This window comes from Schistocerca cancellata, chromosome 4, assembly GCF_023864275.1.
Source record: "Schistocerca cancellata isolate TAMUIC-IGC-003103 chromosome 4, iqSchCanc2.1, whole genome shotgun sequence".
NCBI classification, from domain to species: domain Eukaryota; kingdom Metazoa; phylum Arthropoda; class Insecta; order Orthoptera; family Acrididae; genus Schistocerca; species Schistocerca cancellata.
The window spans coordinates 379,684,408-379,696,807 of NC_064629.1; the positions used below are offsets into that span (position 1 = coordinate 379,684,408).

A 12,400-nucleotide genomic window follows, 5' to 3' on the forward strand; every position below is an offset into this window, starting at 1 on the left:
GTGTTTGGCGCCGTGCAGGTGAGCGCCACAATCTGGACTGCATACGACCGAGGCACACAGGGCCAACACCCGGCATCATGGTGTGGGGAGCGATCTCCTACACTGGCCGTACACCACTGGTGATCGTCGAGGGGACACTGAATAGTGCACGGTACATCCAAACCGTCATCGAACCCATCGTTCTACCATTCCTAGACCGGCAAGGGAACTTGCTGTTCCAACAGGACAATGCACGTCCGCATGTATCCCGTGCCACCCAACGTGCTCTAGAAGGTGTAAGTCAACTACCCTGGCCAGCAAGATCTCCGGATCTGTCCCCCATTGAGCATGTTTGGGACTGGATGAAGCGTCGTCTCACGCGGTCTGCACGTCCAGCACGAACGCTGGTCCAACTGAGGCGCCAGGTGGAAATGGCATGGCAAGCCGTTCCACAGGACTACATCCAGCATCTCTATGATCGTCTCCATGGAAGAATAGCAGCCTGCATTGCTGCGAAAGGTGGATATACACTGTACTAGTGCCGACATTGTGCATGCTCTGTTGCCTGTGTCTATGTGCCTGTGGTTCTGTCAGTGTGATCATGTGATATATGTGACCCCAGGAATGTGTCAATAAAGTTTCCCCTTCCTGGGACAATGAATTCACGGTGTTCTTATTTCAATTTCCAGGAGTGTATATTGACATAAATAATTTTAACTTTTGGAATAATGTATTTCACTGAGCTGATAACAGATCACCCCACCTTCACCATCTACACCCATGGATTAGATTCCAGGAACTTTTTCTGGCTTCAGCTTCTTAGCTCTATCATTTCCTGAGCAGACCTGTACCCCTTACACCTTTGGGCATATATTGCAAAACTGTTTTAGGGTATTGTTTTACATGAATTTTTCTGTTACCGTAAAATATTTTCAGCTCGTTTCTAATATCTTCATTTCTTAACCTATCTTCTAGTTTACATCCTTCAATTGATCTGAGGTATTTCATTCAACTGATGTCTCCCTTGTTAGTAATCTAAGCCTCATATTTGTAAAGCAGCACTGAAACAACTAGCAGTTTATGGAATTCCAGTCATCTGATTAGTTGTGTTCTTATTGTTCCGCAGACACCCTGAAATATTGTTGTTTTATTCTTTACATTTTTGTCATGATCAAAAGAAGTCATATCACATGTAGTTATAATCAATTATGTGCTTGTTTTGTTTTCAATTACAGCTGCTTTCCTCACTTTTGTCTTTTCTATATATATTTTGCTACTGTAATTTTGAACAACTTGGTGTGATTTAAAAACATTTCTTTCTATTTCTTCTTCTGAAGTGGTTATTATAGTGCGGCCGTCAGCATACAATAATGTCTTTATAGAATGGTCCTTATCTAACTTTATTCCTTTCATGTTTTCCGTTTCCTCGTCCCACTTTTTAATCATCTCATTCATGTATAAAATTGAATAAAGCTGGCGAAAGACTGCAAACTTGTTTAACTCCTTGGTTAGTTATAATGCCATTCTTACTTATTCTGTTTCTTGTTTTTATTACAAAGTTAGTGTTGTTATATAAGCTTTTTACAGCCCATATCAGACATCATGGGATTCATTTTCTTACAATATTAACCACAGTTTTGTCCTGTTCAATCTATCATTAAGCAAAAATGAAATAATATAACATATTTACAAATAACAGTGGTGCAAGTATTTAAAAAACTTCCAAGAAATCAGTTGTAAATTTCTATTAAAATTAGTGTTATACCTCTTCACGCTTTTTATGACGTTCCTCACAAAGGTGTCGATCAACAGCAGCCAAATCATCACAGAAATATTCACAGTAACCACATTTAAAATGGGCTCGGGGAAATCTAGAATTTCCCTGTAAGAAACAGAAACAAAGAAGATAATGCACTGCTTCCTCATACTGCAACGAGGGGGGAGGAACAGGGAACAGGTATATGTTGGAGAGGGAGAGGGAGAGGGAGAGGGAGAGGGAGAGGGAGAGGGAGAGGGAGAGGGAGAGGGAGAGGGAGAGGGAGAGGGAGAGGGAGAGGGAGAGGGAGAGGGAGAGGGAGAGGGAGAGGGAGAGGGAGAGGGAGAGGGAGAGGGAGAGGGAGAGGGAGAGGGAGAGGGAGAGGGAGAGGTTTAACATCTAGCCACTGATTGGTAATTACAACTGAAAAGCAAATTTCACAATGAGAAATGAGTTATACATCACAACAAACAACAAAATACATGAATATTGCTACAGATTTTAATTCATCACGACAAAATTGTTATGCAACTGATAATTCTCTTCTAATATGCAGAATTAAACTGCAGTCTACAAATGAATGCAATAGAAATGGCTATTAGTCCACTATAATATACACAGGTACAACAATGAACTAAGAAGCAATGTAATTTAGTTTTAATCATGAAATGACATTTATAATGAGGTAAACATAAATGGCTTTGCTAAACTCTTATGTCAACTGTAGATCAAATACATAAAATTGCAATTGATAAAACAGGCACAAAGATGCAGACTGCTGTATATAACAAATTTTGGTAATGAAACTATAAAAACAAATAGTAAACATATCCTAAAACTTATAAGAGACATACCTGTGTCAACTTCGTAATTCCCCTTCCTGCATACACATCAAAATCAGTGTCCTCTTTCTGTGGAGCTTTACTGTCATTGTGAGACACACTAGGAGCTGCTTCATTGCCACCTACTTCTGTGGCAGGCCTGGGAGGAAACTGAAGTGCAATCGATGGTTTCTTAACTTTGGCTTTCTTGCTCTTTGATTTTTTCTTGTTTTTTGCCTTACGTCGTTCAGTACTATCATTACTGGGTGTGGCAACATTGCTCTTTACTGCTGAATCCTTATCGTTCCTAAGAAATAACAAGTTTACATAACCATAAATTACAGGTAATGCTGAACTGTTTGTAGAAATGGAAATTCAGTTAGCACTAATCTATGTATGAATATCACTAATCAAAGCATGCAAACTGTACAATTCACACTATAACGATAGTGTCTATGCTTTGCTCAAAAACAAATACAAACTTCAAATTTCAAGAAAATCTCTTATGGTTAAAATGTCGTTCTAATGACGTAATAAATGAACTTACTATTCATTCACTCACTCACTCATTCTTTCATTCATAATGAACAATGATGAAACAAAATTTGAAGTTTGGGTAAACAAAAACATTTCTTTGTCAGGAATCAATTACTTGACAAGCCATAGCATATAGCAACTCTGCCAAATGGCTAAGTACAGTCATGTTCGATTCAAAGTACTGAACATTGTCATTTCACCATGCAAGAAGGAAAGTGGTGGCAGATGAGGTCTTCACAGGCACATGTACCAGCTTGTTAAATTTACTGGTGATGACAATGGTGAAGAGCATGCATGAGGTGGGCGTGGGACTGAGATGACCAATATGGATGCGGCATAGGTCTACAACTTCTCTTTGAGAGGAGAAAAGTGACATTTCCCACATCTTAGTGGAGTCTTTTCTTTTATCACTCAGAGTTTGCTGGGTCTCCTCATTTTTGTTATGTGACCCCCACCTTGCATATCAAGTGGAATAGTTAAGTCGTGACGGGCTCTCACAATGACCTCAAATATTCTGAAGGAATACCAGTCTACTCAAGATCTCGTTTCCACTTAGATCTTCCAATAGTTTGTCAAATTTATCTCACAGTAAAATATATCACATCTTACCTTCACCTACTTCACCTTCTTCCTCTGTAAATACTGTCCTCAACTTTGCTTCCCTCATACACCTATACATTCCTTCCACATTTCAGCTTGCCTCCCTTTGTTTAGTACTAGCTTGCCATCTAAGCTCTTAATATTGCGTACCCAACACGGTGGATCCAACCCCACAGGATGACAGGTGGCGGGTTCTAATGTGTTCATGTCACTTGAGGCCAATGTAGAGGCTGGCCGTGTGACCTCGCCCAGTCACCCTGTGAGGGGACAGATGGTCAATCCTTTAGCAGGGTTCCAGCAGACACACAAGGCAGGGATTTACTAGTTATTCAGAGGTCAATATTAGGCGTGTTATGTAGCCCCATAGGCAGACAGCATTTAGGAAAGAAAGCCAATGTGCTCTCACTATGTCTGCTTGGGGAGCCTCATCCAAGATGTGGAGGAGGCCTTGCCTGCAGCTATCAAGCATGCAGGGTGCAGTCATCTGCAAGTTGAGGCTCACGTCAGCACCAACGACCTCTGTCGCTTGGGATCTGATCCAATCCTCAGCTCATACAGGTGGCTAGCAGATGTGGTGAAGACTGCTGGCCTCATGCAGGGTGCAAGCGGAGCTCTCAAGTTGCAGCATTGTTTCCACAGTCAATCAGGGTCCTTTGGTTTGGAGCTGTGTGGAGGGTCTCAACCAAAAGCTTCGTCAACTCTGTGATGGTCTCGGCTGCAGATTTCTGGATCTGCATTGCTGAGTGTGGAATGCTTGAACTCCCCTTGATAGGTCAGCGGCGCACTAAATGAAGGATGCAGAGTACTCGTGGAGTCAACAAGAGGGATTTTTAGGCTAGACAGTGCACTGACATTCTCTGACAAACACTCACCAGACAAGTTGCTGACAGCGAAATCAGACCATATTTACAGTAATGACACTGCAATTGTCAAAACTTTATCAATAAGTATATGAAGTGCTCATAACAAAGTTCCCGAAATGACTGCCCTAAAGGAACTTCTTGAGCTCGTAATATTCTCTGAACTGATAGCTGACTGATACCTGAAGTAGAAAGCTCTGAGATATTTAGCAACTCACGGAACATATATCAAGACAACAGATTAGATGCCATAGGAAGGGGTTTATTCGCTGAACTTAACAAATATATTGTCTCAACCGAGGTCAAATTTGAGTGTGACAGTGAAATTATCTGGTCATGTATAACTGGTCTAGGTGAAATCAGGTTAATTGTTGGATGTTTTGCTACGACAGTTCTAGAGTCATTGACAGAACATCTACAGTCAACAGTTTGAAATGCTCAGATTTTGCAATATTAGTCAGAGGTGACTTTAACCTACCAAGTATACACTGATCAGCCAAAACATTATGACCACCTACTTAATAGCTTGTCTGTCCGTGTTTGGAACAAAATACATCACTGATTCGGCATATCAGAGATCCGACAGTATGTTGATAGGTTTTTGGAGATATGTGGCCTCAGATGTTTACACACAGATCACATAATTCACGTAAATAACATCCCGTTGTTTGCATATGTGGTGATGGTGCCTGATAGTGACCCAGATCAGTTCCATAGGATTTAGATCAGGTGAATTTGTTCATCTGAGTAAATGACAATTTAGAAGCCTGTGTCACCGGATGTACCGGGTGGCCTGATAAAGGGCGCAGAGCTCTGCACTGGTCAAGAAGCCATGGTCAGTCTTGGAACCGTCAGTGTAGATGAAGGGAGACCTCAAATGCTAAAGCAGAGCAAGAGTAAGAAAAGGACGAACAGGGAAAGAGAGTTGGATGGAAAGGACGAATCCATACAAAGTTTTACCAGAAGTTCAGTTTCTCAAAGAAGGCACACAACTCGGTCCCCGAGGGAGGGGAAAAGAATAGCAGGAGAACAGACATGCAGCCATTCCATATTCCTGATCCCTAAAACTTGATGGTTGGTTGGTTTAAAAGGAGTGGAATGGGAACAAACTGCGAGGTCATCAGTCTCTTGTTCCCAGTCGAACAATTACCCAAGCGAAAGAAGAAAACGAAGATGCGTGGCACACTAACAGGAGAAAGGAAGAACCAGAAGAACGACAGGAGGACAACAAACACAACAATGGACAAAACAGGGAAAAAAAAAAAAAAAAAAAAAAAAAACACAGAGACACGCAAGAAACAAGGAGAAGAGATTAAAAACAAGTAGGCAGATTACCATGGCTGGTTGACCATGAGAATAAAAAAAGGAGAAACCAGCCACTCCTCAACACATTAAAACCTCCACCCTAAAAGCCCTAGGGCGGAGGACACACAGGGACAAAGGACATGCGCTAAAACTCAGATCAAATAATAAAACCCACCCTCACAAATAAAACGTAAAACTAAAGCTGCTGTTGAGGCATTGCCGCCCAGCACCGAAGGCCGGGTGCTGGGAAAGTTAAAAGTCTGCCAGAGAGTAGCTAAAAGTGGGCAGTCCAGCAAGAGGTGGACAACTGTTATTTGGGAGCCACAGCGACACTGAGGTGGGTCTTGCAACAGAGGAGGTAACCATGTGTGAGCCACGTATGGCCAATGCGGAGCTGACAATGGACAACCGAATCCCTGCGAGAAGCCCGCAGGGAAGACTTCAACACATTCGCAGTCTCCTTAATGACATGCAGTTTGTTGTGTATACTGTTATGCCACTCCTTCTCCCAAAGCCGAAAAACCTTGCAGCCTATGACAGAATGCAGGTCAGTTTCATAGATACCCATCACCAGGAATGGTTTCCGCGCAGCCTGTTTGGCCAGCCTGTCAGCAAGTTAATTGCCTGGGATTCCGACATGTCCTGGGGTTTACACAAACGTCACTGAATGACTAGACCATTCCAGTGCAGAGATGGACTCCTGTATGTACGCTACCAAAGGATGGAAAGGATAGCACTGGTCGATAGCCTGTAAGCTGCCCAGGGAGTCAGAACAGAGAAGAAATGACTCACCAGAACAGGAACGGATGTAGTGAAGTGCACGAGATATGGCCACAAGCTCTGCAGCGAATACATTACTGCAAGCAGGCAAGGAATGCAGTTCAATATGGCCTCTGTGGACATAGGTGAAGCCAACATAACCATCAGCCATCAAGCTGTTGGTGTAGCCATCGAGCCATCGGTGTAAACAACTTCAGAGCCCCAGAACACGTCAAGAATCAAGAGGAAGTGACACCAGAGAGCGGCGGGGTTAACAGAGTCCTTAGGGCCATGCAAAAGGTCCAGACGAAGCTTTGGCCAAGGTGTACACCATGGAGGTGTACGTGAATCAACCTCAAGTAGAGGTGGTAAAGAGAAGGACTCCAGTTTGGAGAGAGAGGATCGCACGCGAACCGCAATCGTGAGCCCTGACCTGGGCTGCCGATGCGGGAGATGAACAGCTGCGGGTGGGAAAAGGAGATGGTAATTCGGATGCTCAGGAGAACTACGAATGTGTGCAACATAACTGGCGAGTGGTTGTGCATGTCGGATCCTCAATGCAGGGACTCCAGCCTCCACCAGGACACTGGTCACCACACTCGTTGTACAAGCTCCCGTCGCTAGGTGAATGCCAGAGTGGTGCACTGCATCGAGTAAACCCAACACTGAGGATGCTGCCGAACCGTAAAACAGGCTCCCATAATCAAGGTGGGATTGAACAAGGGCTGTGTAGAGCTGTTGCAGTGTAGAGCGATCTGCATCCCAGTTGGTGTTGCTCAGGCAGCGGAGAGCACTGAGGTGAGGCCAACACTCCCACTTAAGCTGACGAATGTGAGGTAGCCAAGTCAACTGGGCATCATAAACCAGTCCTAAGAATCGATGCATCTCCACTACAGTGAATGGATCGTCATTAAGATAAAGTTCAGCTACCGGATGAACGGTATGACACCAACCGAAGTGCATGACACATGACTTCGTGGCTGACAACTGGTGGCCGTGGGCTAGAGCCCATGACTGCGCCTTGTGAATGGCTCCCTGTAGGTGCCGCTCAGCAACACCAGTACTGGAGGACCAATACGAAATTCAGAAGTCATCTGCATACAGAGACGGGGAGACCGACGGCCTTACACCTGCTGCTAGGTCATTAATAGCCACTAAAAATAGAGATACACTCAATACGGCACCCTGCGGAACACCATTCTCCTGAATATGGAGGGAATTATGGGAGGCACCAACTTGGACACGGAAAGTGCAGAGTGACAGGAAGTTTTCGATAAAAATCGGGAGCATGTTAAGTAAAAAAATATGTCAAACAGGTGTTGACATCTGGAAAAGGCTGTTCGGGTGACAGACTTGAGGGACACAAGATTACCTACGGTAGAGCGACCCTGGCAGAAGCCACCCTGACATGGAGCCAGTAGGCCACGAGACTCCAGGACCCAATCCAAGCGCTGACACACCATATGTTCCAGCAGCTTACAGAGAACTTTGGTGAGGCTGATGGGCCAGTAGCTATCCACATAAAGCGGATTTTTACTGGGTTTGAGCACCGGAATGATGGTGCTCTCCTGCCAATGCGATGGAAAGACACCATCACACCAGATCCGGTTAAAGATGATGAGGAGATGTCGCTTGTAGTCGGACGAGAGATGTTTGATCATCTGACTGTGGATACGATCTGTCCCAGGAGCTGTGTTGGGGCAATGTGCAAGGGTGCTGAGGAGTTCCCACTCTGTAAATGGGGCGTTATAGGATTCACTGTGGCGTGTAGTGACCGAGAGGACTTTCATTTCCATCTGCCATTTGAGAATGCGAAAGGCTGGGGAGTAGTTCTCCAACGCAGAGGCTCGAGCATAGTGCTCAGCAAAGTGCTCAGCAATTGTGTTTGCGTTGGTAGATAGCACGCCATTGATGTTAATGCCAGGGACACCTGTTGGGGTCTGGTCCCCTAAAAGACATCTGATCTTCATCCAGACTTGGGAAGGTGACGTATGGCATCCAATTGTCGACACGTACCTCTCCCAACACTCTTGTTTCTGTCATTTTATAAGCATACCCATTGAGGTATATCAACAACACCTGTCAGCAGCTGAAGGTTTCAATTAATTAGCATTTATTCTAGAGAAGCTGCACAGTCATCAATGGTATCTTTTCCTTCGAGAACATTACTATCTTCATATATAGTTAAAGGCTACCCGGCCACTGACCTTCGTCTGTGCAAATGCGCACAGGTTGCCCGAACTCTTATGGGAATCGTCACCTCAGTTAGCACGAGTAATGAGTGGATGAGCAAATATTAAGAATATTACAAGTGTAGATTTTGGACAGATGGAAATGTGGGTCTCACGGTAAGCGTGCAAGAGGTAACTCCCTGCAGTCGCGCAATTCATCTGTGTCCTCGGTGGCTCAGATGGATAGTGTGTCTGCCATGTAAGCAGTAGATCCCGGGTTCGAGTCCCAGTAGGGGCACAAATTTTCAGCTGCCCCCATTGAGGCATATCAACAACACCTGTCGGCAGCTGAGGGTTCCAATTAATTATCATTTATTCTAGAGATACTGCACGGTCATCAATGGTATCTATTCTTTTGAGAACAGTTACTATCTTCATATGCAAAAATTATCGTTGTAGTTACCCACTCAATCACAACATCGATGGCACCATGTGGGGGAGATTCAACGGTGACAGCAGAGGTGAAAGCTACCCAGTCTGCCTGGTTTAAAGCCCATCTGGGTAGGTGTCTGTGGACATGACGCTGGGGGGAGTGACAGGAAGATGAAGAAGTGGTCACTACCACGCAGGTCATCATGTGCTCTCCAGTGGATAGATGGGCGAAGTCCTGGGCTGCAAATTGATAAATCAATGGTCAAGTAACTACCACGAGCCACACTGAAATGTGTGGCGGCCCCAGTATTTAAGAGGCAGAGGTCGAGTTGGGACAGTAAATTTTCGACATTTCTGCCACGTCCAGTAAGCATTGTGCTACCCCACAAGGGGTTATTGGCATTAAAATCTACCAAAAGTAGGAAAGGTTTAGGGAGGCGGTCAATCAGTGCAGCTGATATGTTCAGGGGTACCGCACCATCTGGAGGGAGATATACGTTGGAGACAGTTATTTCCCTGACAGTCACAGCTTCAAATGGTTCAAATGGCTCTGAGTGCTATGGGACTTAACATCGGAGGTCATCAGTCCCCTAGAACTTAGAACTACTTAAACCTAACTAATCTAAGGACATCACACACATCCATGCCCGAGGCAGGATTCGAACCTGCGACCGTAGCGGTTGCGCAGTTCCAGACTGTAGTGCCTAGAACCGCTCGGCCATTCCGGCTGGCGTCACAACTTCAAGAGTAGTTTGAAGGGTTAGAGGTTCACTACATACTGAGTTCAGGACATAAACACAAACTCCACCTGACACCCTACTATATTCATTATGGTTCTGGTAATATCCCCTGTAGCCGCGTAGGGCAGGGACCCACATTGCCAGGAAACAGGTTTCCTGGAGGGCAATGAGAAAGCAGGTGTAAAGCTTAACAGTTGCCGTAGTTCAGCCAGGTGGTAGAAAAAACCGCCGCAATTCCACTGGAGGATGACATTGTGCGACTGGGAAGGCACGAAACACTCAATGAGGCAGTCTACGCCTCAGGATCACCTGCTGTCACCGATTTATTTCCTGAACAGGCTATATCCATTGTGTCTGATGGTCTGGCAGATCTAGGTCCTCTGCGGACGCTAGAATCTTCACCTCATCTTCAGACGCAGAGCTTGTAGGCAGTGGTGGTGTAGGTGCCACTTCAGTTCCCTTGGTCTTGGGGGTCTTCTTTCTGGATTTCTCTCACTGATCCTTGGGTTTCTCTGGCTGGGAGGGCGTCACTGATTCACTCTGCGGGACTGAGGATGATTGTGAAGCCCTACGACCAGCTGCTTTTGGGCACTTCAGCCACTGACAGGTGTCATGTTTCCCACTAGCAGAAACATGGGAAGGGAGTGACCCAAGGGACCCCTTCCTAGCGAGAGGAGCTGAAGAAGTCTTACGCTTCTCTAGCTGAGAAGTAGGGAGTGGTGACCCCGATGGTTGGGGGACAGTGCTCCTGAGGTAGGTGGTGCGGGAGCAACAGAGAGGGAAGTGCCCCTCACCATCAAGGTGCCAGGTGTAGTCTTGCAGCTCTGAGAGACGACAGGAATTCGAAGAACTGATGGGGCTACAACTGTCCTCGTAGCTGCGGCATAAGAGGACGTCATAGCTACAGGATGTAGGCACTCAAATTTCCTCTTGGCCTCAGTGTAGGTCAGTCAGTCCAGGGTCTTGTATTCCATGATTTGCCTTTCTCGCTGTAAAATCCTGCAGACCAGTGAGAAAGAGGAATGATGGTCTATGCAGTTGACACAGATGGGAGGCAAGGCACACGGAGTATTGGAATGGGATAGACACCCACAATCTTGACATGTGATGCTAGAAGTACAGTGGGAAGACATACAGCCGAACCTCCAGCACTTAAAGCATCGAATTGGGGAAGGGATATATGGCTTCACATCACAGCAGTAGACCATCACCTGGACCTTCTCGGGTAATGTGTCACCCTCGAAGGCACCGGTGGCAACCTGATTATCCCTCGGACCCCGATGGACGTGCTGGACGAAATGAACTCCTCGTCGCTCTAAGTTGGCATGCAGTTGTCAGACTGCAGAACAAGGTCCCTGTGGAATATAATACCATGGACCATATTTAAGCTCTTATGAGGCATGATGGCAACGGAAACATCCTCCAGCTTGTCACAAGCGAGTAATGACCATGACTGGGCAGAGGATGCAGTTTTTATCAAGACTGACCCTGACTGCGTTTTGGATAAGCCCTCCACCTCCCCAAACTTGTCCTCTAAATGCTCCACAAAAAACTGAGGCTTCATTGAGACAAAGCAGCCCCCATCAGCTCTCATATATACGAGGTACCGGGGCGAATAAGGTTTGCTGCCATCCTTAGCCTTTCGCTCCTCCCATGGTTTGGCCAGGGAGGGAAACGATTTAGGATCATACATCCTTGCATTGTACTGAGTCTTAGAACGTTTAGAGACTGCTGGTGTTTGATCACCAGCAAGTGACGATGTGTTACGCTTCATTGTGCGTCATCCACCCTGATGCCACCCACTCCAACCAGGGACCCTCTCCACGGGCGCCACCCAGTCGCCCCAAAGGCCACCTGGCAGGATGGCCATTGCCGAGAGTCCCGATGCCCCAGGGTGATGGGCATCTACTCCTTGGCATACATGGAGAGTTAACGGCACAGACATCAGCAGAGTGATCCCTGCGTAGTCAGGGGGCTACAACCAACAGGGTACATGGCAGCCCCACAACAATGGACTGGCTACCGTGCTGTATATAAGGTGCAAAGAATTCCATGGTCATCGGCGACACAGAAAACTACACTTCATAGTGAGTGGAGGAAAACGCACCCAGGAAGGTGTCCTCGCTCAAGAGATGGAGGATGAGCAGGACTGCAATGCCACAACAAGAAAGTGGGCTAAAGATCTCAATGCATGATGGACATGATGCACCATGTAAGGCGCCCTTCCCCAATGGCTTGCTCTTTGGGAAAATTTTGAAAAATGGAGGTCAAACCCTAAAGGGTACCATCACATCAAGGCCAAAAGGTGTGAGACTCCTTTTGGTCACCTCTTATGACAGGTAGGAATACCTCAGGCCTATTCTACGCCCCAGGCCTGCAGCGGATGTAATACTGAATAGAGATCTGTTTTTGGAATACCTATCTCAAGAGTTGGCTTACG

The 12,400-nt window shown here is 45.8% G+C and overlaps 1 protein-coding gene across 2 annotated transcripts in view; it reads right to left on the bottom strand.

Moving 5' to 3' along the window:
- LOC126183321 (terminal uridylyltransferase 4-like) overlaps positions 1-12,400 on the bottom strand; it is a 209,638-nt gene that overhangs the window by 108,117 nt on the left and 89,121 nt on the right. For both annotated transcript variants that reach the window (XM_049925180.1, XM_049925179.1), the window contains 2 exons: positions 2,590-2,863; positions 1,745-1,861 (listed from right to left, as the gene is read on the bottom strand). In XM_049925180.1, the coding sequence (XP_049781137.1) occupies positions 1,745-1,861; positions 2,590-2,863 (391 nt within the window). The remainder of the gene's footprint in view (positions 1-1,744; positions 1,862-2,589; positions 2,864-12,400) is intronic.